This window comes from Mixophyes fleayi, chromosome 1 (assembly GCF_038048845.1).
Source record: "Mixophyes fleayi isolate aMixFle1 chromosome 1, aMixFle1.hap1, whole genome shotgun sequence".
Classification (NCBI taxonomy): Eukaryota; Metazoa; Chordata; class Amphibia; order Anura; family Limnodynastidae; genus Mixophyes; species Mixophyes fleayi.
Window position 1 is genome coordinate 323,814,421 of NC_134402.1, and position 24,303 is coordinate 323,838,723.

General features: G+C 38.5%; 1 protein-coding gene and 1 pseudogene across 1 annotated transcript; one reads left to right on the top strand and one right to left on the bottom strand.

Annotated features, from left to right (window-relative positions):
* The first annotated feature begins 2,540 nt into the window (after positions 1–2,540).
* Positions 2,541–23,967, top strand: USP30 (ubiquitin specific peptidase 30). The gene is made up of 13 exons (XM_075214241.1): positions 2,541–2,896; positions 5,313–5,422; positions 6,375–6,554; positions 8,748–8,851; positions 11,592–11,690; positions 11,982–12,024; positions 12,149–12,243; positions 15,212–15,271; positions 15,874–15,960; positions 17,281–17,361; positions 18,966–19,167; positions 19,875–19,983; positions 22,484–23,967. Exons 1-13 carry the CDS (start codon positions 2,826–2,828, stop codon positions 22,746–22,748), a joined length of 1,506 nt encoding a protein of 501 aa, XP_075070342.1. The 5' UTR covers positions 2,541–2,825; the 3' UTR covers positions 22,749–23,967.
* On the bottom strand, positions 13,806–13,923 carry LOC142136187 (5S ribosomal RNA; annotated as a pseudogene).
* Positions 23,968–24,303: the final 336 nt, after the last annotated feature.

A 24,303-nucleotide genomic window follows, 5' to 3' on the forward strand; every position in this document is an offset into this window, starting at 1 on the left:
TCAGCAGGGATTAACAGTCAGGGACACAGGAATAGATCAGCAGGGGTAAACAGATTTCCGGGGCACAGAAGGAGTCCAGCAGGGGTTTACAGAGGTCCGGAGTTACCTGAGGTCCAAGGAGTGACCAGGTAGCAAGCGGGAAAAGGTAATCGGATGTCAGGCTAGGCAAATATAGGCAGATGGATAATGGAGTGATTGAACAGAAGAGCAGCTGGTCATGAAAGCGATCAGCCAAAGAAAAGTCAAGGAGAACACGAACAAACCTAAGGGATGACGAGGACTTTTGTAAAGAGGAGGCCCCAGAAATGTCAGGACTGCCTTGGGTATTGGAACAGCAAAGCATCGAAGGTAGCGCCAGGGCAACATGAAGGGAGCAGATGATAATTGACCACACTCACCATAATTTGACCACACTCACCCGACGTGTCTGGCAGGAATGCAGGGCTAGGCCAAATCAATTACCGTAGCAGATCTAGAGCAATGGATGAAGGTAGATGGTGGGCCCTAGCTCACAGGAAAAGTCTGCTCAGTCCAAGAGTCTGAACTGTATACAGTAACATACTCCCACAGAGGTTCTGCTGTTTGCTGAACTTTTCCCTTTCCAGCAATGCTAGTTAGTATAATTCTCCAGCGAGAGTACACCTGTGCTGTGGCTTTATAACACTGCCCCTCAGTTGCTGTCCCTGCGCTTGAGCCAGACTACGCTATTGTCTGCCGACTGTCACTGACTGTGCTTGAACCTGACTATGCTATCAGCCTGCCACTTATCTCTGACATTGTGTTGGGATGTTTTCACTGGCTAGTACTCACTGTACTTTCCCCTTGCGGCCTGGGAAATAATTTTATCCAATTTGGTACCGAATAGGATCTCCCCTGAGTATGGAATAGATTCCAGGGTCCTCTTAGACTCTGCTTCCTCCTGCTAGGTCCAAAGCATGAGGGAACAGAGGACCCTCAGAGGTCCATATCAGTGGTGGTTTCCCCTAGAAATTCAGAGTAGTGGAATGGAGTTTGAAAAACTACTGTTTTCTTTTTAAAATTCTAAATGGATGGGGTAAGTAGGGGGCAGCATATGGTATTGGCTGTGAGCTGTTACCAACTCCTCTTCAATAAATAATTGCAATAAAAATAGTGAGAATTATATATAATATGCAGAATAAGAGGAATAGTAATGTGCAGATAGGGAAAACTGACAAATAGGAACATTTCCGGACAAAATAATTTCAAGGTACAAATCCTAAAAACCTAGGACTGTCTGACTGGAAATTAGGGATATATATATATATATATATATATATATATATATATATATATATGGTATTTATTACAAATGAGTATTTAAGATACAAAAAGGCAATATAATATATGAGGGGTAGGGATATATGCACTATGAAAGCTATCCTTATTTTTGTCAAACTATGACATCACTATTCATCAAAGCTAAAATCTTTAGCTATGATAGACTAGTAGGACATACATAACCTCACCCATGCCACAAAGCAACATGATTAAACAAAAACTAGGATTACAAAAACATTATATAATAAAATGGTGAAATATGATAATAAAATTCACCGTGTGAGTTGAATGACCTATATCATTTTGTTTCACAACAAGGGAGGGGACTGTCCTATATATATTTATGTTCAGTTGGCAAGTTGTGATGTGGATTGTAGTGCACAGAGACCCGCTTGGACTGCACAGTGTTTGATATGCTACTACGCATCAGCATAGTAGCGGAGACTCCCAGGAAATTATATTCAAATTTTCCCAAAACGGACATACCGTGTGAGACACAGTTTGGGATCAAATCACACGATCACCTGATAGGCAGACATCATGCTGTGAAAGGGGGAATAAAAACATTTCTCAGGTGCAGTAATGCTTATATTAAGTAACCTGCACTGTTTTTCCTACATTGAATTCCAGAAGCCAATCAGAGTTCAGTGTAAAAGCAATTATAGCTACAGCACAGACTACTTCCTGATAGTAAAAATGAAACATGGGTGACCTGAGCTTTGGAAATTAGAAACTGGGGAGGGGAAAATGCTGGTAATTTGGGACTATATAATAAAATGCAGAATTAGCAGTTCTATAATATGGGGTGAATATAATTTGATGGTAAATTGGATTTGCTATGCACAATGCTTAGTTTTTTTTTTTTGGTGTATCGTACAAAGTAACATGCCTGGACTTACATCTTACCCTCTGGCTGCTTTTTTTGAGTGCAGCCCTCTAAACCCCCTTAACACTCCCCCCCCCAAACAAAACCCTCTATAAAAAAAAAAACTTGGAAGCCATTTTGCCTTGAAGCAATGCTTAAATGTTTATAATAGGCCACTAACAAATTACTCCTACACAAAAATGTGTTATGTATGTATTTAAGTGGAGCATTTAAAATGCAAAAAATAGACTATAACCACGTTCAGTACACACATCTTTATGAGGATAGTAATGCATGATTTTTTACTCAATAACCTGGCAAACAGCACTGTCCCTTTAAAATTATTAAACAAAAAAATACACCATTGGCATGTATGTAAGCTATACAACCATCACATTCAGAATGTGTCTCATAAAGGAAAGAGGGATTGAAGGATTTAAGAGGTAATATAGGTGACAGACACAACGTGTAATGTAATGAACAGATGACACAGAGGAAGTAGTACTCCAGCAGGCCGTGTGCTGTTCCTGTGGCCCGACTAGTGCTGTCAGTGAGGATAACAAGGCTCATGGCTACACCCCCAGCTGTAAGTGCTGCGGTCCGCTCTCCTTTCTCTTCCGTGCTCCGTTCCCCGCTGTGCTAGGCTCCAGCACCGGGCGGGATGCTCAGCGGCTCATGCCGGGCCTGTGAAGGGAGTGTCTGCCTGTCACTGCGCAGAGGGGCTGCTGTCAGGTGAGCAGTGTATGGCGGCTTGTTGTGTGGGCCTGACCGGCCCCGGACAGCGTTACTGCGATGTCTGTACTGAGCGCACATGTGACGGACTCTGACCCTTCCTGACTGTGACAAAAACATGTTTCCCTCTTATGTGTTTGTGCCGGACAACGTGTTATGTGTGAAAATATGTGTATATGCCAAGGAACAAGGTGATTAAACAGTTGTTATTGTTGCATAAGTTTTTGTAAGTGACCATTCCAAATAAAAATGAATACATTGAAAGTGATAAATGGGTATGTGATAAAGTGATAAATAATACTGACTTGTTCTACAACCATGTATTTTACTATCTTGGAATTGCCATAATAAAGGGGCATATTTATTAACTACACATTTTTAATACTATAATTTTTATTCCTTATCGCACTGAGGAGTGAAAGATTGTGAGCATTTATTAAAATTGTTCTGCAGGAACAGCAATCACTATAAACTGCTGTTCCAGTAGAACACACAATAAGGGGTATATGCTGACCAACAGGCGTCCCACTCATAGCACTCATAAAGAAAAACTCGGAGACAAGTGTTTGGCAAAATATATTCCAGTCACAGCCTTATTAAACATTCCTGTATCCAGCAGACAAGCAGCGTGCAAGGCTATTAGAACTTACCAAATTTTCTAGTTCCATCTAGAAAAAATAGGGTGTGTACTGCCTACCCTGTAGGTACCGCAACAACGTCCTCCGGAGACCAGCCCTTAGCGTAGTTTACTCACCAATAGCTGAACACCTGGCACGGCGCCTGTATTGGCCTAACCGTTGAAGCTGGAACCAGGCGTGCGGCCGTCTACCCAGGTTGATACTAACCGACCCTGCTGGCTCCCCCCCCTCTTTAAGCCTTGCTCACCGCTTTTCCGCCCCTCTGACTGTGACAAAATGGCTTGAACAATAATTATCTCCACCGTGCATATAATAAAAACAGCAACTATAAACATTTACAAAACTATTATGCTTATAGACTGCAACATGGATATTCTTATTTTTATTTATTTTTTTACTTTATTTTTCTTTATTACTTTTTTTTTTTTTTTTTTATATGACTGTATTCAAACTATATGGGTTGGGTGGGTGGGAGAATGAAAATTATTCTAATAACTTCCTCCCCCTTCTACTCTTAATACCCTCGCTCCATCCCACTTTCTGTCCTGCCGCCATTTTTCCCTGAGTTGCTACCTGTGAAATACAGGATGGACTTCGCTGTCCGTTCCCCCCCTTATCTTTATGCTTGTCACATAGGGCACCTGGCATTCATCCCCCTTATCCCTCTTTGGCGCCATTGCTGCGCCTTTGATTCCCTTAATACCTATATCCCATCTTCACTATGGTCAATCTCGCATAGTGGCCACCTCCTTTGCAATAGTAACCGGAGGGGAGAGCAGGTAAGATGTGTTGAGGGATCCAAAGGTCCCTTTACCGCAATGCTCTCTCCATAGGATTCAATGGCTAACGCCATTGGGCACAAGTTCTGAAAATCTTTGATTTTCCGCACTTGTTACATCACAAAAAATGGGGACTGCTATTGTGTATGATAACAGTGGGACCAATCCCCTAGTTATAAATATTGGGGATACTTAGATTTATGGTAAGCTTGTTTTCAGGGGATTAGGAGCTTGTTAAATAGGCCCCAATGTCTCTTAAATTAGAAAAGTAAAGAAAGTACAGTTAATATGAAATCAACTTCTCTCTCTCGAAACATGCAGACGAGCGAAATACGAGTATCTGTATTTAACTGAAAAAAAAATTAAAATGTTTTATTTATTTAAAATATGAAAATGTTGTGGCATTACTCTTGTAAGCATTGCAAGTATTTAAAATTGATCTTTCCTGTAGGGCAAAGTGATGTATAGATTTGCACTGGGGTGGGTACGTCATGCAAAATAGATAGAGCTTTCAGATACTCAAGCTTGACCAGTTGATCTGCAGTGTTTACGCTGATAACTGGAAATGATACTGTTTGTAACCCATCCTTTTTACACAAGTCTGTTTAAATCACTGGGAAGCAAAATCAATCATTTTCATTATACATAAAGCTTTTATTATACATAGTGCACACATTTGGCCATCATATATTCTTGCTTAGAGCTGAAATATGTGAGTGGGAGAGGTGCTAACCGTCTGTTACTTCTATGCTTAGTCTTCCTAATGCAGCAACTGGTTTGCACTGCTTACATTTTAAATATAATATTTAAAATGGTTAAGGATTATGCCTTAATCTATGGGCACTGGGTAAAATAGGAAATTCCTTTAATAAATTGGTACACATGAGGGTGAATTATATGAATATAATTTTAAATATACCATGCTAGTAAAATAATTTGGGACCTGCAATTGGAAAAATGATTATGTAACAAACTGAATTTGCTGTCTTATCTATTTAGGTGTAAAATGATGAAGAATTGGGGTATGATTGGTGGCTTTGCTGCAGCCCTGGCAGCTGGAATATACGTTCTATGGGGTCCCATCACTGACAGAAAAAAGTGCAAGAAAGGTAGATGAAATAGATGGGTATCAGCTTGTGGTTGATGTATATAAATATGCATGGATAAAATATGACAAGTTAACCCGTGCATGATACTCATGCGTTCTAGTCAAATCAAGCTACTTAAGGTGTTAAAAAGGATCTTGTCATAAATTTGGGCCATAGCCCAGGCCTCAACCACCAACCACTCCCCACTGTCACCCCCGGCAACCACCAACCACTCCCAACTGTCACTTCTCCTTCAAGAAATATATATATATTTTTTTAAAATCTTTATAAACACTTTTAACAATTAACTAATTAAAAACAGATTTGTATACCAAATTTCAGCCCTTTCTGAATTTTTTTTTCCACACACACTAAGAATTTAGTAGGTCAGTGTATAACTCCGCCCAGCAGGTGGCGCTGGAGCTTGGTTTTATTTTTTTACACACACAGACAGACTATCACACGCCACTAGACATTTATATTATAGATTGCCCACATCAGAACAAGGTTAAAAATTGAATTGCTTTACCCGATGTACGTTATGGTTTTCTCCTACAACAGTGTTTCTCCACTCACAACATTTTTAGGAAATATTGCTTGAGAGTAGGTGGGTTATTTGAGAGGTGTGGTCTTTCACGTGACTAGAAATGGCTTTGGTCTAATGAAATGCCATTTTCTCCCAAGGTATAATGCCGTCCCCTCTCGGTTCTGCAGCCGTTCAAATAGAACAACCAGGGTTTCCCATTTAAACATTGGTTTGCATTAAAGTGGCTATAGCATTCTCTTATATTTATCCACCTAATTTTTGTCAAACAGGCACATTCTTCTATTAATGACACCAGTGTGTTTCATGTCGGGATATCTGGTCTGTTTTAAGGATATTTCTATTGGTGCAAACAAGTATCACTCATAATAGATGAGATGGAAAGGAATTCTCACATACTATATACCACTGTTTTGTTCTGTTTTCTAGGACTAGTGCCTGGGTTGCTGAATTTGGGCAATACTTGTTTTATGAATTCCTTATTGCAAAGTTTATCTGCCTGCCCTTCTTTTATTCGTTGGCTGGAGGACTTCACATCACAGTACCGACTTGATCAGAAAGACTCAGTGCATCGATACCTGTCTGTTACTCTGCTGCAGCTTTTAAAAGGTAATAATTAAACCATCTTTCACATTACCTATAGATCTCGGTTTTAACCAATACTTCCCTTTAAAACATGCAATTGAAGAATAGAAATAACTGATCTTAAAGACAATAATACAACAAACCTTTCTATAGCGGTCCTAAAAAAGTGCAGCCCACCTAATTTGAGGATTCAATCATCCCTACAAAAACAAAAAGAAAACAAATGAATTAAGGTTGTGGTATTCACTGGTAGACCAAAAAATGCCTTATACTGTATAACAATGAAACTACATAAACGCGCTTAATATCCATAAAAAAAACTTTCAAAAGTCTAAGCTGTATATAATGGTGAATTAAAATGTCCTTAAGATCTATAATAAGTCTTTTGTATCAGTAGTATGTGACCCATTTTTTCCCCATCTTCTTTAATCTTACTTTCTCCAACACAAACAAAAAGAAAACTAATGAATAGAACACATGACCACTATTCCCCTCCACAGAAGGAACCATTCGGTGTCTAAGTGAATTGCTAGGGCTTTAGCATGTGCACTGGTGAATGCTGCTTCCGCCTACTGAAAAATGATTACTTACCCCTCTTAAAATTCAAATGTGCAAAGATTTCATAGCTCCTTCAGCAAATCCTAAAACAAATATAATAGTGTAGTATCCTCCATACAGCACAATCCAAAGTATGGATATAATTGCACTGACAAAAAAAAGGGCTGCCCTAAGAAAGATTTCATATTGAAACATGTTGATGGATTAACGTGCTGGAGGGTCCCCTGAATAATTTAATAATATTGGAAAGCAAATGGTCTTGAGTGGTTTTCATCATTTGCAATTAGTAACTGTTTGTTTGTTCATGATTTGATGCGTCACTAAATCGTTTATGGTGTTTTAAATTTTTCTTAAGGGTGGAAGGTGGATAAAATAAATTCTATATATCATCACTTTACTCCCCCAGATCAAATTTTATTGAGCCAGAAGAAGGTGTTCACCCAATTAAATTATTAAGATTATTCAAATAATTCACACTGAATTCTCACAGCTTTTGCTACTTCACTGACGCATACTTGGGACGGATGTAAGGTACCCGCTGTAGAGATTTTCTTTTTATCTCTTACCCCATTTTGACTATGAGGAGTTGTCCCAGGTGAGGAGGATATGTCCAGTAGACAGGGCATTGACGACCTTATCCTGGCAGTAAGACAGGTTCTTAACGTATCGGATGGGGAACAGTCTGTATCACAGACCTCCGTGTTTAAAAGGGCAAAGAAAAGAATGGTTTTCTTCCCTCCTTCTGCACAACTGCTGGAAATTTGGGACGAGGCCAGACTGTAGCCTGATAATATATTTCAGATTCCCAGGCGATACAAACTTTCCTACCCCTTTCCCAGTTTGGATGCTCCCATTGCACACTTGGCGAAATCTACTGTTTTTTCGTTGCCAAATGCAGTACTGACAAAGAATGACAAAGTGTGAAGCGATTTTGAAGTCCATTTATTTTGTGTCTGGGGTGTCCCTGCGCCTGGTGATGACGGCAGCTTGGGTCATTAAAGCTGTTGAAATATGGGTCACTATCCTTCATGCAGGAATTCAGTCTGGCGTTGCTAGAATGGAGTTGGCTCCTCTGGCAGAGTATATTAAAGATGCTGCTGAGTGTTTAGGGGATGCAGTTCTGGATGCGGGTCAGGGGTTGTCAAAAACCTCTTCCTTAGCAGTGGCAGCTAGGCGCACACTGTAGTTAGATCTTGGGAGGCGGCTGCTGATTCCAAGAGAGTTTTGGAGTCTGTCCTTGCATTATTCTGTGTCATTGTGAGCGTCATTGTGAGACTTGCAGACTGTGGAGCCAATGTTACAGCAGCTTAACTAACTGACGTTTCTGTTTTTTGACTTTCATCACATTTCATTAGCACACTGTCCTAATGAAGCAGGATATGTCTTTAGCTCATGAAATGAGGGTGGTAGTACACTACTGAACTTTACAATAGAGCTTCTGAAGAATTTCATGGTATCTCTGAACAGTGTGTTTTTCATTCGTGCCATATGAAAATGTTGATGTTTATTGGTCTTATAAATGTGTAATGCTTCCATCGTTGTTTATTTTTCCCACACTAGACAATAAGATGTTTCTACTTTAAATATTAGTTTACAAACAGTTGTTTGTTTCCTGCATTTTTTTAAATTTCTAATAATATATAATTTTTGTTACTTTAGCATTATCTATTCAGGAGGCTTCAGAAGATGAGGTGTTAGATGCAAGTCCCCTCCTAGATGTCCTGAGAACATACAGGTGGCAGATCTCTTCTTTTGAAGAGCAGGTTAGTAAATTTGCTACAGCTACTGCTAACTTTGAACGATAATCTGTGTTGTCTTAAATTAAACTTTAAATATGAACTAAGGAACTTCTGAGGTTAAAATACCCAGGTATCATTAGTAAATATACAACACTTTATTTACACTTGGGCACTAGTTTCATACAATCGCCGCCTTAAGACCCTAAAACGAGAAGTCTAGTCCATAACTGATGATTTGTTCATGGCCATACTTACCTGTGCCCACCTGCAACACAATTTCTTCAGCTGCATGTGAATGGTTTTTTTTTACAAAAAGCTGTGTAAGCTGATATTTATTTAGCAGTATTTTATTATCCTAGTCATTTGTAATAGTGCAAATAAAATGTGATGCTACAGCTTGCAATTAAAACTGGCTTTTTAAAAAATAAAAATAAAATAAACGTACACCCCAGGATATAAGTATTTTTTTTTTCATCATCTGGACAGTGACTTTTTTTTAAATTGTTCTCTTATGTGTTGCAGCTTCGGGTGGTTTGTAAATGGTGTTGAATTTGTACAGTGTTTGACAACTATATTTGTCAGGGGCCCTAGGGAAGGGTGTCTCCATTCTTAGTCTACTCCTGCAGCCTCCAGATTTCAGGAGCATGAGCTAGGCAAGCATTGAGGTCAGAAAATGTCATTATTTATCCTCCCTGTGGATTAATCACAACATAATGAAGCAACAGTGAAACAGTGCTTGCTCTGAAATCTAGAGTCTACCTCTTGTAAGGTCGTGTGAACTTGTTGGATGTGTTTTTGTTTAGGGTTTTTTTTTTTCTTAGTGTATTTTATGCAATTTGATGGTTCATAAAGTGCCTCAACATTCATTTGAGTAGGGTTCTAAGAAAGAATGCTCATAAATGCATGGTTATGCAAAAGCATTTTTATAATTCAGAACCAAGATATTCATAGCTGAAATGGTTCCAATTTCAGGGCTGCATGGTCAAATCTGCTCATTTCTTAACAAATACCACTACATTTTTGTTGCTTATATGTATTTTAGAGTATTGAAGTCTCTGTTTATAACAGCTTGGACTTTATTAATGTCTTTGAGTGCATTTAATTTATCATTGCAGTATATTCTTACCTCACATCATTTAATTTGTCAGATAGTGGAAGAGATGTCTACACAGTAATAGTGGATTGACCCCCACATGTTCTAGGAAATTAGCTCCATGCAATACATTTGCACACCCTGAGCAGGGCCAGTTTGTGAGCCCCATACTGGTGGTCAGTATTGCTTGTGTTTTGGTGATCAGGGTCTTGTTGCTATTTATTCAGTGGTCCTCCTCTGCTGCCCGCTGTCCTCCTCTGCTGCCCGCTGTCCTCCTCTGCTGCCCGCTGTCCTCCTCTGCTGCCCGCTGTCCTCCTCTGCTGCCCGCTGTCCTCCTCTGCTGCCCGCTGTCCTCCTCTGCTGCCCGCTGTCCTCTGTCCTCCTCTGCTGCCCGCTGTCCTCTGTCCTCCTCTGCTGCCCTCTGTCCTCCTCTGCTGCCCTCTGTCCTCCTCCGCTTCTCCCAGCCATAAAAAAAAGAAAGAGCACATAAACTTACCAATCCGCCGGGTGCCGGGACCCAGCAGCCTCCTCTCCCGCAGCTGTCACTGACGTCGATATTCAGTGACAGCTGCGGGAGAGAGGAGGCTGCTAGGTCCCGGCGCCCGGCGGATTGGTAAGTTTATCTGCTCTCTCTTTTTTTTTTTTATGACTGGCCGCGGCACCCCAGTGACAGCGCCGCGGCACCCCTGGGAGCCGCGGCGCACAGTTTGGGAACCGCCGCCTTATGAGAAAGGCCAATGGTGCAAAGGGTGTGCAGCAGGAGAGGGTGATAAACTGTGTCCAAAGCTGCATATTTTTCCAGGAGGATAAGCAGGGAGTAGTGGCCTTTGGATTTGGTAGAAAGAAGATCAGTAGTAACCTTGGACAGGGAAGTTTCTGTGGAGGGGACAGAATCCAGATTGGAGAGGCTCGAGGAGGGAGTTGTCGGAGAAATATCTAGAGAGACTGTAGTAGACAAGCCGCAATTTAGAAGCAAAATGGAGGAGGGAGATGGGGTGGTAGTTGTACAGGGTGGTAGAGTTAAGGTTCATTTTTTTTTAAGGATGGTTCTGTCTTCCTGTTCTTCATGTTTAGGTTCAGGTTGTGTTATAGTACTTTCCTCTCACTCTATTGGTTGTTTCACTTGTTGGGCTCCTCTTAAGGACTTTGTCAATTAAACTGAATAGTGTAGCCACTAGATGTATAGAGGGGGAGGAGCTGGCTTTATAAGAATTATTTTAAGGCCCCATTGTGATACCAGTGCCCCCCTGTGGCACTAGTATCAGAAAAGGTGTATATCTATCTATCCATCTATCCATTATTATTTTTATTTTGTTGTCTTGTTCTGTCCTATGTGGATTGGTTAGACAAATAACTTTGTTTCTTGCAGGATGGAGGTATAGAAGGGGATGAGCACAGACAGTGTTGTATTTATTTTAAGTGCGAAGATCCTATTGGACGTTCTATATCCCCATGGTTAAGTGCTCCCCAATGGATGCAGAGAAAAGCTATTCACATAATAACGGAAGATTAAAGTCCTATCCGAAATTATTTGTGGGATTATCCCTCCTGACTCATCTTATTTATTCAACATAAATATTTTTGGCTTTGTCTGTCCAAAGTGCATTCTTGATGACTTTGTGTTACATTATTATATTGTGTAACATCAGTTATGTTTGTATATTTACACAGGATGCTCATGAACTGTTTCACGTGCTGACATCGTCATTAGAAGACGAGAGAGATCATCAGCCTCGCATATCTCATCTCTTTGACATCCATTCTTTGGAAGTAAGTGCTATTTTCAGGAAATATAACATCTTTAATAGAATTTATAGTTGAAGGGGAGTGTTAACTTTTCAATGTTTCTGCTTGCAATATAATTTTATCACTAGTGAAAAAAGTGAATTGCCTCTCTGAATGTTTGCTTTGCTAACAATAGTAAATCTACGTTCTAGGGAAAGAGCTGGTGAATCTGATTTGTACTTGTCTCATTCAGTGTCTGTGAAATAAGAACTGCATGTCCCTGAAGTTTTTGTTACATGTTCAGAAATGTGTAACATTAGTTTATTTTTATTACAGCTGCCACAGATTACTGAAAGGCAAATTCACTGCAGGACACAAGGTGTGTATTGCTGAACATTTATTAATTATTTTGTTTTACTCTCCAGCTGGAAGCGGAGGAGCATCTAAAGTAATACAGTCATCAGTTTCTGTCTGCCAGCAGTAATCTCTCTCTCCTGTTTTAGGGGTATTAAACCCTATCCCCAGGCAATGGAAATCTCAGCACCCTTTTCATGGCAGACTGACCAGTAACATGGTTTGCAAGAACTGTCAACACCAGGTAAAAAGCATGTCTCCCATATAGGGTCAGGGTCTTCATGTTGTATCTATTACATAAAATTTTATAATGCTGGGCGCTCATCAAATAATTACCTAAAAGTGCAGAACCTAGTATTCTATTGATGTCATAAAACCATTGAATAGTTGCTAACATTTATTAAAATACAGTAAAATTACAATAAAAGTATGATCATGTGTTACCATGAATAAATGAATAGAATAGTGATATGTGTATTAATGAAAATACTATCACTTTAAATAATAACAATAATGATGTGGTCTACACATTAATGTAACGTATAAGTTATCAACCTAACTGCATAATTAGCAGATATAATAAACAGATATAATAAATTGACAGTAAATGACAATATAAGATCTCTATCAAAAACGTCCATGAATCACAGTCCTAATTATCCAGATTAATGACGCGTGCTGCTGAAGATAAAAACCCTGTATGATATTCAAATATAATTATTAACAGTCCTCATGAAGGTTGTAAACTTCCGAATCAAAGAGAATCCGTCACGCTTAACATCAATATATCAGCTATGAGGAATGAATCAGACTCTTAATTGTGTTGTTCCATGCGATATGATACTTGCGGTTTGTAGTTGGAACAAGTGTAAGGTCCAAACTTTGCAGTGAATCCAATATAATGTCCCGATGGTAAACAGACATATAGAATAACAGCTTGTCCCAAATGAAAAAAAGAAAAAAAGGGGAAGATAGTTCAGCAGCGGGTGATCACGCCGCTGCTGTTAGCGGCTAACGATGCGTTCCACTGTGGAGCGCAAACACACTTCCGGTATTGACGTCACTTCCGGATATTGCTTTAGGCCAATAGAATGATAGTGGGTGGAGTCCCAACGCATTTCGTCCTGCTCCGGACTTTCTCAAGGGCTATTGTGAACGTCTGTAATCCTGTGGTTTAAATATGCTGGGATTGAACCCAATAGGTTCCCAAATCTTTAGTGCCCCAGTCTCTGTTTTCCGTATTAAACAGCTCATTGTGCACACAATGAATGCAGTATATTTATACTCTTAATGGTTACGTCAATCAGCGTGATATTATACTATCTTATATGTATCCCCAAAAAACGTGCAGCATTAAACAGTGTGCATTGTCATATTGTAGTTGTCGCAAGTTACCTCATTGCAATGATGTTAATACATGAATTAAATAGAATAAATAAAAATAAAATAAAAATAAATATAGAAATAAATAATATATAAACATTGAATGTACAACAGAGATTTTTATGGAAACAGATTCTGTTTACAATATCATAAGGAAACCATTTTTATAAATGACAAGATATTAAAATAACATATTTTGTTACGTGATCCTTTTGGACTTAATGGTATATATATTTTGCACATGCTAATTATGGTGGCTCATAATGAAGATTGAGGGAACAAGTATGATATTGGACAGTGATAAGATGACATTTAGGAGGATCCCATGTTCTATAATCTGATTCCTCTTATGAATCCACTTCTTTTTGTTTTTGGTCTGGGCATAGTGCAGATAGCAATGGAGAGCGTGAGGGATGGGGAAGGAACCTACAGCACCGGGTATTCATAGGTAGTCTCCTATCCCATTACTTACCTGGCCCTCTCTGCTTGGCTTCCAAGGTCGGCTGGGATTGGGCATAACCAGAGAGGTATGGCTGTAAATTCGAAAATCCCATTACCCACTTGTACCATGCTCACTGTACACTTACCCATCTATCCATGTGGAATATGGCTGGAATATATAAATTCATCACAGAGAAAGGTCAAATTCAATATTGAGACCTTTGGGTGCCAATGTCTTCAAATAATAAATAGCCTTAGTTTCCTCTTTATTTAGATATTTCGTCAAGTTCCCTCCTCTCCAATTCTTATTAATTTTCTTGATTCCAATAAATGACATCCCTTCATACTGACAGTTGTGTGTGTCTTTAAAATGCTTGGACACATGATGGTTTTCAAACCCAATAGTGATGTTCCTCAGATGTTCTCTAATCCTTTCTTTTAAGAGTCTAATGGTTCTACCTACATATTGTTTGCCACAACTACATTGTAGTAGGTAGATAACATGCCTACTATTGCAGGTAATGAATTCCTTAATCTGATATGTTTTGCCACTGACCTCAGAGTGATACTCTGTGGTTGGCCTAGTGCTCCTGCACCTTAATCTTGTGCAGTTCGAGCACTGTCCGCAGTAATAGAATCCTTTTTTGGTGTTATGTAGCCAGTTACCAGTCTTATTAGGTTCTTCTTTAGGGATATAGCTGGAAGTTAGTTTTTGTTTGAAGTCAGGGGCTTTCCTAAAGGACATGCAGGGTTTTGCTGGTAATATAGATCCCAGTAAGTCATCCTGTTGCAGAATATACCAATGCTTTTGGATGATTCGTCTAATTTTATCTGATTCCTGGGAATAGTTTGACACAAAGAATATCCTATCATTATTCAGTGTATCTATTACATGACAGCTGTCTAATAACACCTGCTGTAAAGCCTGGTCTCTGTTTTTGGCTGGAAGCGAGGGGGGAGGTGTTTTGTGGGAAAGGTTACACATCAGTAGTTGGACGGTCCAGTTGTGTCACATTTTCCTGCTATGCATAGTATAAAAAAAAAAAAAATGGAACTGCTTTGGCTGTGTGGTTTGTGATTGCACCGATCTTTTAACCCTTTAAGTAGCAGCCCACAGACTGACATAAGACATTTTAACGCGTACGCAGTCTGCCTTCTATTGATATACTCTTAAGTTTGAGATGTTAAAATGCATCATCTGGGGAAACTCAATATAATCTCTAAAGACGACAATACCAACCCGCTCCTAGGTGGCAATAGGTATTAAATAAATTGTACTTGCCATGTTTTAAAGAAAATGTCTTGAAATATGTATCTCTGGAAGCAAAGCCTTATGATATGTAGACTTTTTAAAAATCAGTTTTGTTTTAATATCCATTCTCTTTTAGAGTTCAATGAGATATGACACATTTGACAGCCTCTCCTTAAGTATCCCCTCTGCTACTTGGGTAAGTATAGTATGTGGGCATAAGATCCTAAAGATCCATACACCTTTGTCTTGTAGAGCACATTTTAGAAATGTACACTCTTCAATAAAAGTCAGCAAAAATGTACACTGTATCACTATTGAGGGGCAGTCCGTTTTGAAGAACAAGGACATACTACAACTGATAAATATATATTTAGTACACTCCAGTGCTCTATTCTAGTGATTTAATCTTAAAGGTGAGGTAAGACATGCAAATCTGAAACAAGATTCTCTGACCCAGGAAACTGATTTCCATTCATTCTGCTCAGCAAACGCCTTTTCCTTTATATTTAATTTACATGAGCATTAAATGCTTGGAAGAGGCAAAATGAATTATTTCTTGCAGACTTCATTGAAAATGAACACCTGCTGGAAAGACTATAATAAAGTGGTAGACAAGTTACTAATCAACCATATTTGTCTAAAGCATTTCTCTGACTTGAGAGCATCATTGTTTTATTTAGCAAGGAGATCTTTACCAAATGTATAAACAAGTAATCTTAATTAGAATGTTGTTGTCCTGTAGAGCTGGATGTATTTTTGTAACAAAAGATGACCTGTCCTCTTCATTTGTCTCACCAGGGTTGCACTATCACCCTTGATCACTGCTTGCAGCATTTTATTTCCACTGAGAGTGTTAAGGATGTGGTCTGTGAAAATTGTACTAAAGTAAGTAGTAATATACTGAGAACAAAAATCTTTCCACTCGCTAATGCCATAAATATTGCCATATTTACTAAAAACTAGAAATATTTAATGGACAGAATTTTAAACGGGTGTTTAGGTTGCCTTTCAATAATAATCCACTACAATATGGACCCTGGGGTCAAATGGGGATTTTAGAACAGAGCATTTATTTTGCATGTTTCATTAGGGGAGAGGCAAGCCCTGCCGGTTATAGGTTCTGCTAGTTATAGGCCTTCCACGAGGACTATCAAGACTAAAATAAAAGTTGACTTCTTTAGTACAAGCCATACCTCCTAGCATGACACAAGCTAACTCCGTTTTTAACTTGTGTTTTTCCTTGTGTATGGAGAGAACGGAGATGACAATAGCTTCTCTCTTCCCACACTTCCCTGGATTCACCCACAAAACAATGTTATTCTGGTGACATACCACACTTAGTCCAGGGGATAAATTTATTAACCTCTGTTTCTAGCAAATCGCCCATATTCGGCAACTTTGCTGGCAAAATTTAAAATAGCAGTGTGTTTAAAGGCAAAACTATATAAGCCCAGACTCTGCACTCCACAGCTCTCTTCTCTTAGAAGCCCCTGGATAGAAACATTTTACGTAATTCCCTTCTGTCACTTACCTCCCTCGCTCTCTTTCCACTGTCTCCCCCCTTCTCCGCATGTATGTTCAGACAGTATACAATGGGAACAAATCTATAGATGTCTTAACTCTGTCTGTATGTATTACCCAGTATTGTTTTATTACTGTTTGTTCCCAATTGTAAAGTGCTATGGAATTTGCTGGTGCTATATAAAAATAAATGTTGATAAGACTAAGGGAAACTGTTTATCCTAGGACAATGGCATTTATACTGGGACTGTAATGATATATATTGGGACCAGCAGTTATGTTATACTGGGACAGTAATGATATGTATTGGGAGCAAGATGTATATGAGACGAGGATTAAGGCATTTATGGAAAAATGATAAGAAATCTGCGACAGATTGCTGTCTATGGTGGTCGTGGTACAAGACACACGCTTACAAAGTTGTATAGAAAGATGCCTCACATTAAATCTGTAATGTGTCATGATTGCTGTATTATCTCATGTAATGGAAAATAGCGGAAAAATAAGTAACTTGTATTTTACCCCAATAATTATTGTGTATTAAATGGTTACAAGGAATTTGCTTTCCTATTAGTCACCCTATTTCAACATCTGTCGGCTAAACATAACTAAATATACCTTGATGAAATTAAGCTGTACCAAGACTGCAATAAGTTTCTTTCTTATTCTTTGTATTCATTCCAGGTACAAGCTCGAGAGAGAACAAATGGACAATTGGTGGAGGACCAGAAAAGAACATTTGTCAAACAATTGAAGCTGGGAAAGGTGAGGACTTCATGGAACATACATAGTAAGGACTATAAGGACTAGTGTGAGATTCACTATAGTTCCTAAATGATGAGCTGCATTCATGCCTCACACCTGCTGGGCGGAGTTATACACTGACCTACTAAATTCTTAGTGTGTGTGGGAAAAAAAATTCAGAAAGGGCTGAAATTTGGTATACTGAGATGTTTTTAATTTGTTAATTTAATTTGTTAATTGTTAAAAGTGTTTATAAAGATTTAAAAAAAAATATATATATATATTTCTTGAAGGAGAAGTGACAGTTGAAAGTGGTTGGTGGTTGCCGGGGGTGACAGTGGAGAGTGGTTGGTGGTTGCCGGGGGTGACAGTGGAGAGTGGTTGGTGGTTGCCGGGGGTGACAGAGTGAAAGGAGTGTGATACTCAGGACCGCTGAGAGAGATCCCTGTGTCTGGATAGACATCTGGATAGATGTGGCGATGAAAATGAAGGATGAGGTGATGGAGAAGAATGATGAGGTGGTGACATGTGGACAAAACCACGTTAAAAAAGGGCGCTTATGTCGGGAAGTAACGCTCTTCCCCTGAGGAGGCCTGGGCTATGGCAAGAACAATTAAAATGTATTGGCACCACTATATGTACAAAGTCTTGCGAAGTAAATATGAAGTAATTTTTCTTCATTCACATTGGTTGTGGACACTTCTCAGAGAGAAAAGTGTCCTTATACAGAAAAATACGAGCTCATATACCGTCTAACAAAACATGTTACAGCCTTGTGACCTTTACTATAATTGTACAGTTTCCCTATATAGTATAACAAGGAGATTTGTGACCGTAGTAGCTGGTAATATTCAAATCTAAACATGGAGAAAATGTTTGGCGGCACCTCTGCCCCGAAGTCTGTGCAGTTATCGCTAGAAATAAATTTATTCAGACCATGTCAACTTTTAGCCTCTACAAGCTGACAGAAAACAGTTAGACAGACACTTATTTACTTCATTTAAAAAAAAAAGTATAATGTACTGCTTAATTTATACAATATTAATCATAAACCGTCAGTATTGTGTCAAACAGGTTGCCCTCCACATCAATCTATACAAATGGGGAGTACAGTAGGCATACATTTGTACATGTACAGCAGCTCACAAATGCTAGTCAAGCTAGGTGCTTCAATAAAACAGAAGCAATAACAAACTGCAAATGAGGGATCATCATTGCATTTTATATAATGGATTATATATGTTGGGCAGTAGTACAATTTTAACTAAATGAATACAGCTTGACACTGACTGTGTGGACCAATATTCTGCATGCAGGGTTCACAGGTAATTCAGACTCCTGGATATATAAATGTCTCTATCCATTCGCGTGGGATATGTTCAGATACAATAGGGGGTGGGCTGGCATCATTGGGAAGAAGTACTAATTTGTCCCATTTAATACTCGCTATTGTTCAGACTCTGTGCTCACTGAATGGATGAGGAGGAATCTCCCTGGTACAAAATCATATCCTTGTCTTATTATTTAAGTCTGAGCAATGTTTCTACCATTTAGGTGAAGTAGTGCAGAGTAATCCCTTTTGGTATTGAAATGTATATTAAACTGACATTATTTTCTTCCAATAGCTCCCTCAGTGTTTGTGCATCCACCTGCAGCGTCTGAGCTGGTCTAATGAGGGCAGCCCACTGAAACGTAATGAACATGTCCAATTTAGCGAGTACCTTTCATTGGATAGGTATAAATATCGGCTCACTGGAAATTCCTTCAGCAAGCGTCCATGCACTACTCCAGGTGGAGCTCTGCATGCAGCAACAGATGGATCAGCAGGTACGCTGTTTATCAGGGCATATATTCATCCTATTTGTGGGACAATAAAAGGACCTGTCACCAATGGGGCATTGGAGCAGTGACCTGTCCCCACTACCACCATCCGGTTGACTCTGCAGCACTCTCTCTGTCTCTTCACTGCTGCACTCCCACTGCTTCATGTTGGTGCTCTCAGTGCCTCTATCCAGTGTTAGAAGCTTATTTGTATGCAAGTCATTGCAATGTTCACATGCTCTACTGGGTGAACAGAGTAGGGCAAGTTTGACTTCTATTAATGCTGATTTAATTATATAAGCTCTGCCCAAAGCAATAGTGAGTTGATCACTGGCTCAATCCCTTTGACTTTGTACATAGGTGCGCAATAAGATTTATTGATCTAAGATCATGCCATCACTGCAAAGCAATGTAAGAGCACCATGCTATAAGGTAGCTGTGTGGTACCTGGTTTTAACAAGACTTTTGTATTTCTATTCTTATGAGATGGATGGCCTATTAGTTGCTTCAAACCTATCAATAGTAGTAGTCAAACTACTACTTAAAGAATGTTTAGTTGGTTACACATCTGTTACAGAATTTCTGAAATTCTATCTTTATCAACTGGAGACTAATGGGGTATCCCAGAGTACTTGCAATTAGTTGGTCATCTGTTAGCACACTTGTGTTCCCAATGGTGTACATTGGACTCATTTTAATGTTCATTGTTTCAGCTTCTGATTGTCTTCATAACTCCAAGATACAGTTGGTGAATGGAGCTTATTCTGAGTCATTACTGCCATCTACTTCTACATATTCCAAATTTACTACCCCAGAGTGCACGTGAGTATCTCTAGCCTAACATCAGTTGTGTCTTTATTTATAATAAAGGTACATTTAGTAATTGGTAACTGCTTTGTGTACCCTACAAAATGTCACATTTTTATTAGAGATGTATAGTACTTTCCTTTGGGAATATAGTGAAAGAAATACTGCTTTATTTAAAGTGCAATACTAAGGTTAAAACAAATAATTTATTTGTAAAACATATGTTTCCATTCGTTATACTATTGTTACTCTAAGTGAATTTGTGAAACACTGGAAAATTAATCCTGTTCTTCTGAGTATAAGGATACCAAATATGTGTATGTTATGTAAGGTATCCTAGAGATTTAGGGCCATTTGTAAAAGCCTATTCTGTGTGCAATAACTACATGCTCAGAAACTGACCCTACGACAGTGAACACAATTGCATGCAATTTACGTGTGAAAGCAAATGACACTTAGGGCTAGATTTACTAAACTGCGGGTTTGAAAAAGTGGAGATGTTGCCTATAGCAACCAGATTCTAGCTGTCATTTTGTAGAATGTACTAAACCAGGCCTGTCCAACCTGCGGCCCTCCAGATGTTGTGAAACTACAAGTCCCAGCTTGCCCTTCCAGCTATCACCTGGTTGTCTACCAGCAAAGCATGCTGGGGCTTGTAGTTTCACAACACCTGGAGGGCCGCAGGTTGGACAGGCCTGTACTAAACAAATGACAGCTAGAATCTGATTGGTTGCCATAGGCAATATCTCCACTTTTTCAAACTCGCAGTTTAGTAAATCTAGCCCTTAATGTTATTTGCACCCGCTACAGGTCAGGTGTAAGTGGCGACAGATAGTGATGACTGACACGGCATAGGTTTTTTTATTTAAAGAGTACACGTATGCGTGCCACTAGCTAGTACAGTACATGTATATTTTATGTAAAAAAATATATATTTCTAGAAATGATTGTACTGTTAAGAGGTGTTTATATTTAAAACTACATTTTTTTAAAGCATTCTGAGGTGACCTTTTTATTGTACATAGGTGCATATACAGTAAGTCTTTCTGTGCATATGTACGGCAAGTACTTGTTAGGCAGCGCGTACTTCCACCTAGATTCCAATTGAATCTTGTGATGGGCTTGGATTTGAAAACAGTCAAAATTATGCTCATGTTCCTCCTTCTTATTTTTAAAACACAAATTTTGTGACTTGAATCAGACCCTTAGGGTGTAGAAACAAAGAATTATTTTTTTTTAAATACATTTTATTAGTAACATCTTATCTTGAACAATATTACAGAATAGCAAAATTCTTATAAGGTACATTAGTGAGATTACATATGCACGAAACAAAGATTTTTTATTTGTCATATTTTTTTAACAATGCACTGATGGGTTCAGTGACAGAACATAGCACCGTAGCTGTCCATGGTGACATACAGGGTAGATCTGATCTCCCTGCAGCTCCATGGGCTCTCCTGCACTGGGTGAAGTCCCTATTATGATGTCACAGGACTTCCTGTGATCACTGGGAAAGTCTATGCTTCCTCACTAAGTGCTACATAGCCAGAAACCATTACCTGTATATTGAATGCTACTTCCTTGAACACATGGCTGTTATTAAAATGAATGCACAAATAGTGTACTGAAAAGGGTCACGTTAGTGAACTAAAGAAACATTTTCTGGTCCCTTAGTATATTATTAATTACTTTATACCATATCTATTTGTTCCATAAACCCTGAATTCCAAATTTGTTTCTTTTGGTTTCTATCCTCATCCTCCCAATGGAGAAACAGACTTTTTATGACTTACAAAAGATTGTTGTGACTTGTTTAACTGTGCTTCTGCTTTTTCCTTTTGTTCTGGTTTTATGTGACGGAAACAGTCATAGATCAGCAGTCTAGTGATTGTTTTTTTAAATAAAATATTTTTTTTTTATATAGGTTTTTTATTTACTTTTATTAGTGTTGAAGTATTGTTACAACTTCAAGAAATAGTGTGTGCAAGTTATCATTTACAGTTACAAACCATTATAATATATCACTTGTGGAAAAAAAAAATGTCACTTTACTTTTCTTCAAAACAGTTGATAAGATAAAGTATGAATGGGTTTGCTAACGTAGAGAGCGACCTAGTATTACGTCACTTGAGAAGAGCCCAGTTGATGAGAGGGGAGCTCAAAATTCTTTTTATATAGTTTTTAAGATTACTTACAACAAATAAAAACTGGTTACATAACACACCACTCGCATCACAACTGGCCCGCAAGTTACAGACCAAAATAATTTAATCTCCTAGACCTTCTCCACAGATAATTACTTGAACACAGACCAGGTTTGGTTTTTCCAACCTACTTTATCAGCAACCAGCAGTGTATGCAGGGAGCTGAAATTCAACAAACCATGGAAAAACTGTATTTCTCTCGTACAGTAATATTTTTTTATAGATCAATTTTCGTTTTTAAATACAAAAAATGTATATTTCAGTATCTGCTTTTTCTGTAAAATGTCTTTTTATTTATGCTCTTTCAGCTCCTCCTCGTATTTCTTCCGTCTGATGGCAGTCATAGTTCATCATGGAGACATGCATTCAGGACATTTTGTTACTTATCGACGTTCCCCTTCGACAGCCAAGAACCCAAAGCATCCCAGCCATCAGTGGTTGTGGGTTTCGGATGACACTGTGCGCAGGGCAAACTTACAGGAGGTCCTTTCTTCTAGTGCTTACTTGCTCTTCTATGAGCGTATCCGGTCAAAGCCACATATGCCACAATCTGAGACCCAGGCAGAAGAATGAAGATAACAAGACCATCCCTTTGACTTGTGCGTCTCTTGTCGTCCTCTCTGCATCGTATACAGGTTATCAGAATAATCAAACATAAGCACAAGAAAAGTAATTCTGGACAGATTTTGGTTTGAAACCTGAATTTAAGTTTGAGTATTAGAAAGCGTAATATTTGGGAATGAGTTTGCAACATATGAACTTGGATCAAGGTGTATACATTTAACATCAATAATTTGTTTACCGTTGTTTGTCACCCATTTCTTTGTAGTACATATTTTCAGTTTTAAATAAAGTTTCACAATACCAGAATAACCAATCATGTGATCAGATATCCCCACCTTCATTGACTAGCAGTGATAAAAGATTTTGTCTGTTTATGATGGATAGAGAACCAAAGAAAATAATCTTACTATGCACTGCATTTGAAGTTGTGGGCATCTTAATTTAAGTAACAAGGCGACACCTTTTGTTCATTTCTACTAATACTCAAATACTAAATACTAGTTCAATCATTAATTACATACACAATACATTGTACCTCATTTCTAGCAGAAGTTATTGTCCACTGTGATCTCTACAGACACCAGTGGGTAAATGTATCAAGCTGCGAGTTTCCGGCAGGTTTGAAAAGTGGTGATTTTGCCTATAGCAACCAATCAGATTCTAGCTATCATTTTGTGGAATATACTAAGTAACTAGAATCTGATTGGTTGCTATAGGCAACATCTCCACTTTTCAAACCCACCGGAAACACGCCGTTTGATACATTTACCCCCAGATCTAAATGTAGGGGTAGACAATTTGTTGAATTACAAATCATAGCTTGGCTAGTAGAGTATTTAGATAGTTGTAGTTCTATGACCTCTAAAATGGTGTAGATGTTTTCTGGAAACTTCCATTTTCCATGCTCTGTTTTTGCCCCTGAAGTGTAAAGTGCCACAAAATGTAATTTTATTGCTGTATTAAATGCATTTCATGTATATAGTTGTACATAAGAGATATTTATTCTTTATTGGACAAATTGTATGAAATTACTTGTAATTTACCTTTATTAGTTTTAATATGTTGTATATCAAAATAATAAAGATGTTTTTGTTAATGATTGTTAAGTTACAAGCTGTAACACTATTATGTCTGTTTTATTATTACAATAAATGTGTGATAATTGGCAGCATTGCAACTTAATATATTATCTGCAGTTGTATGGGGTATATAATATACTTTGTTATCAAGGATCACTAAAGTTTTCACTGTCTTTTTGATTAAGAACAATTGTTCATAAACACAATAAAAACTATAAGGATACCGGGTTTATCTGGCAAATTCTACCCACTTCACTCTGGCTGGCAATCAAAGGGTGCCTTACTATCCCACTTCACTCACGCAAATGCAGTTAGAAAGCGCAATACATTTATTGTAATACAAACAATCACTAGAATATTATACACACACACAATAAATAAATACCAAGCATGTGTACCACATTATCTGTCCCTTACACCACTACCTTAAGGAGTTAGTCACATGGATGTCCTGATTTCAAGACCCATGCAGTTCTTCACAGCTG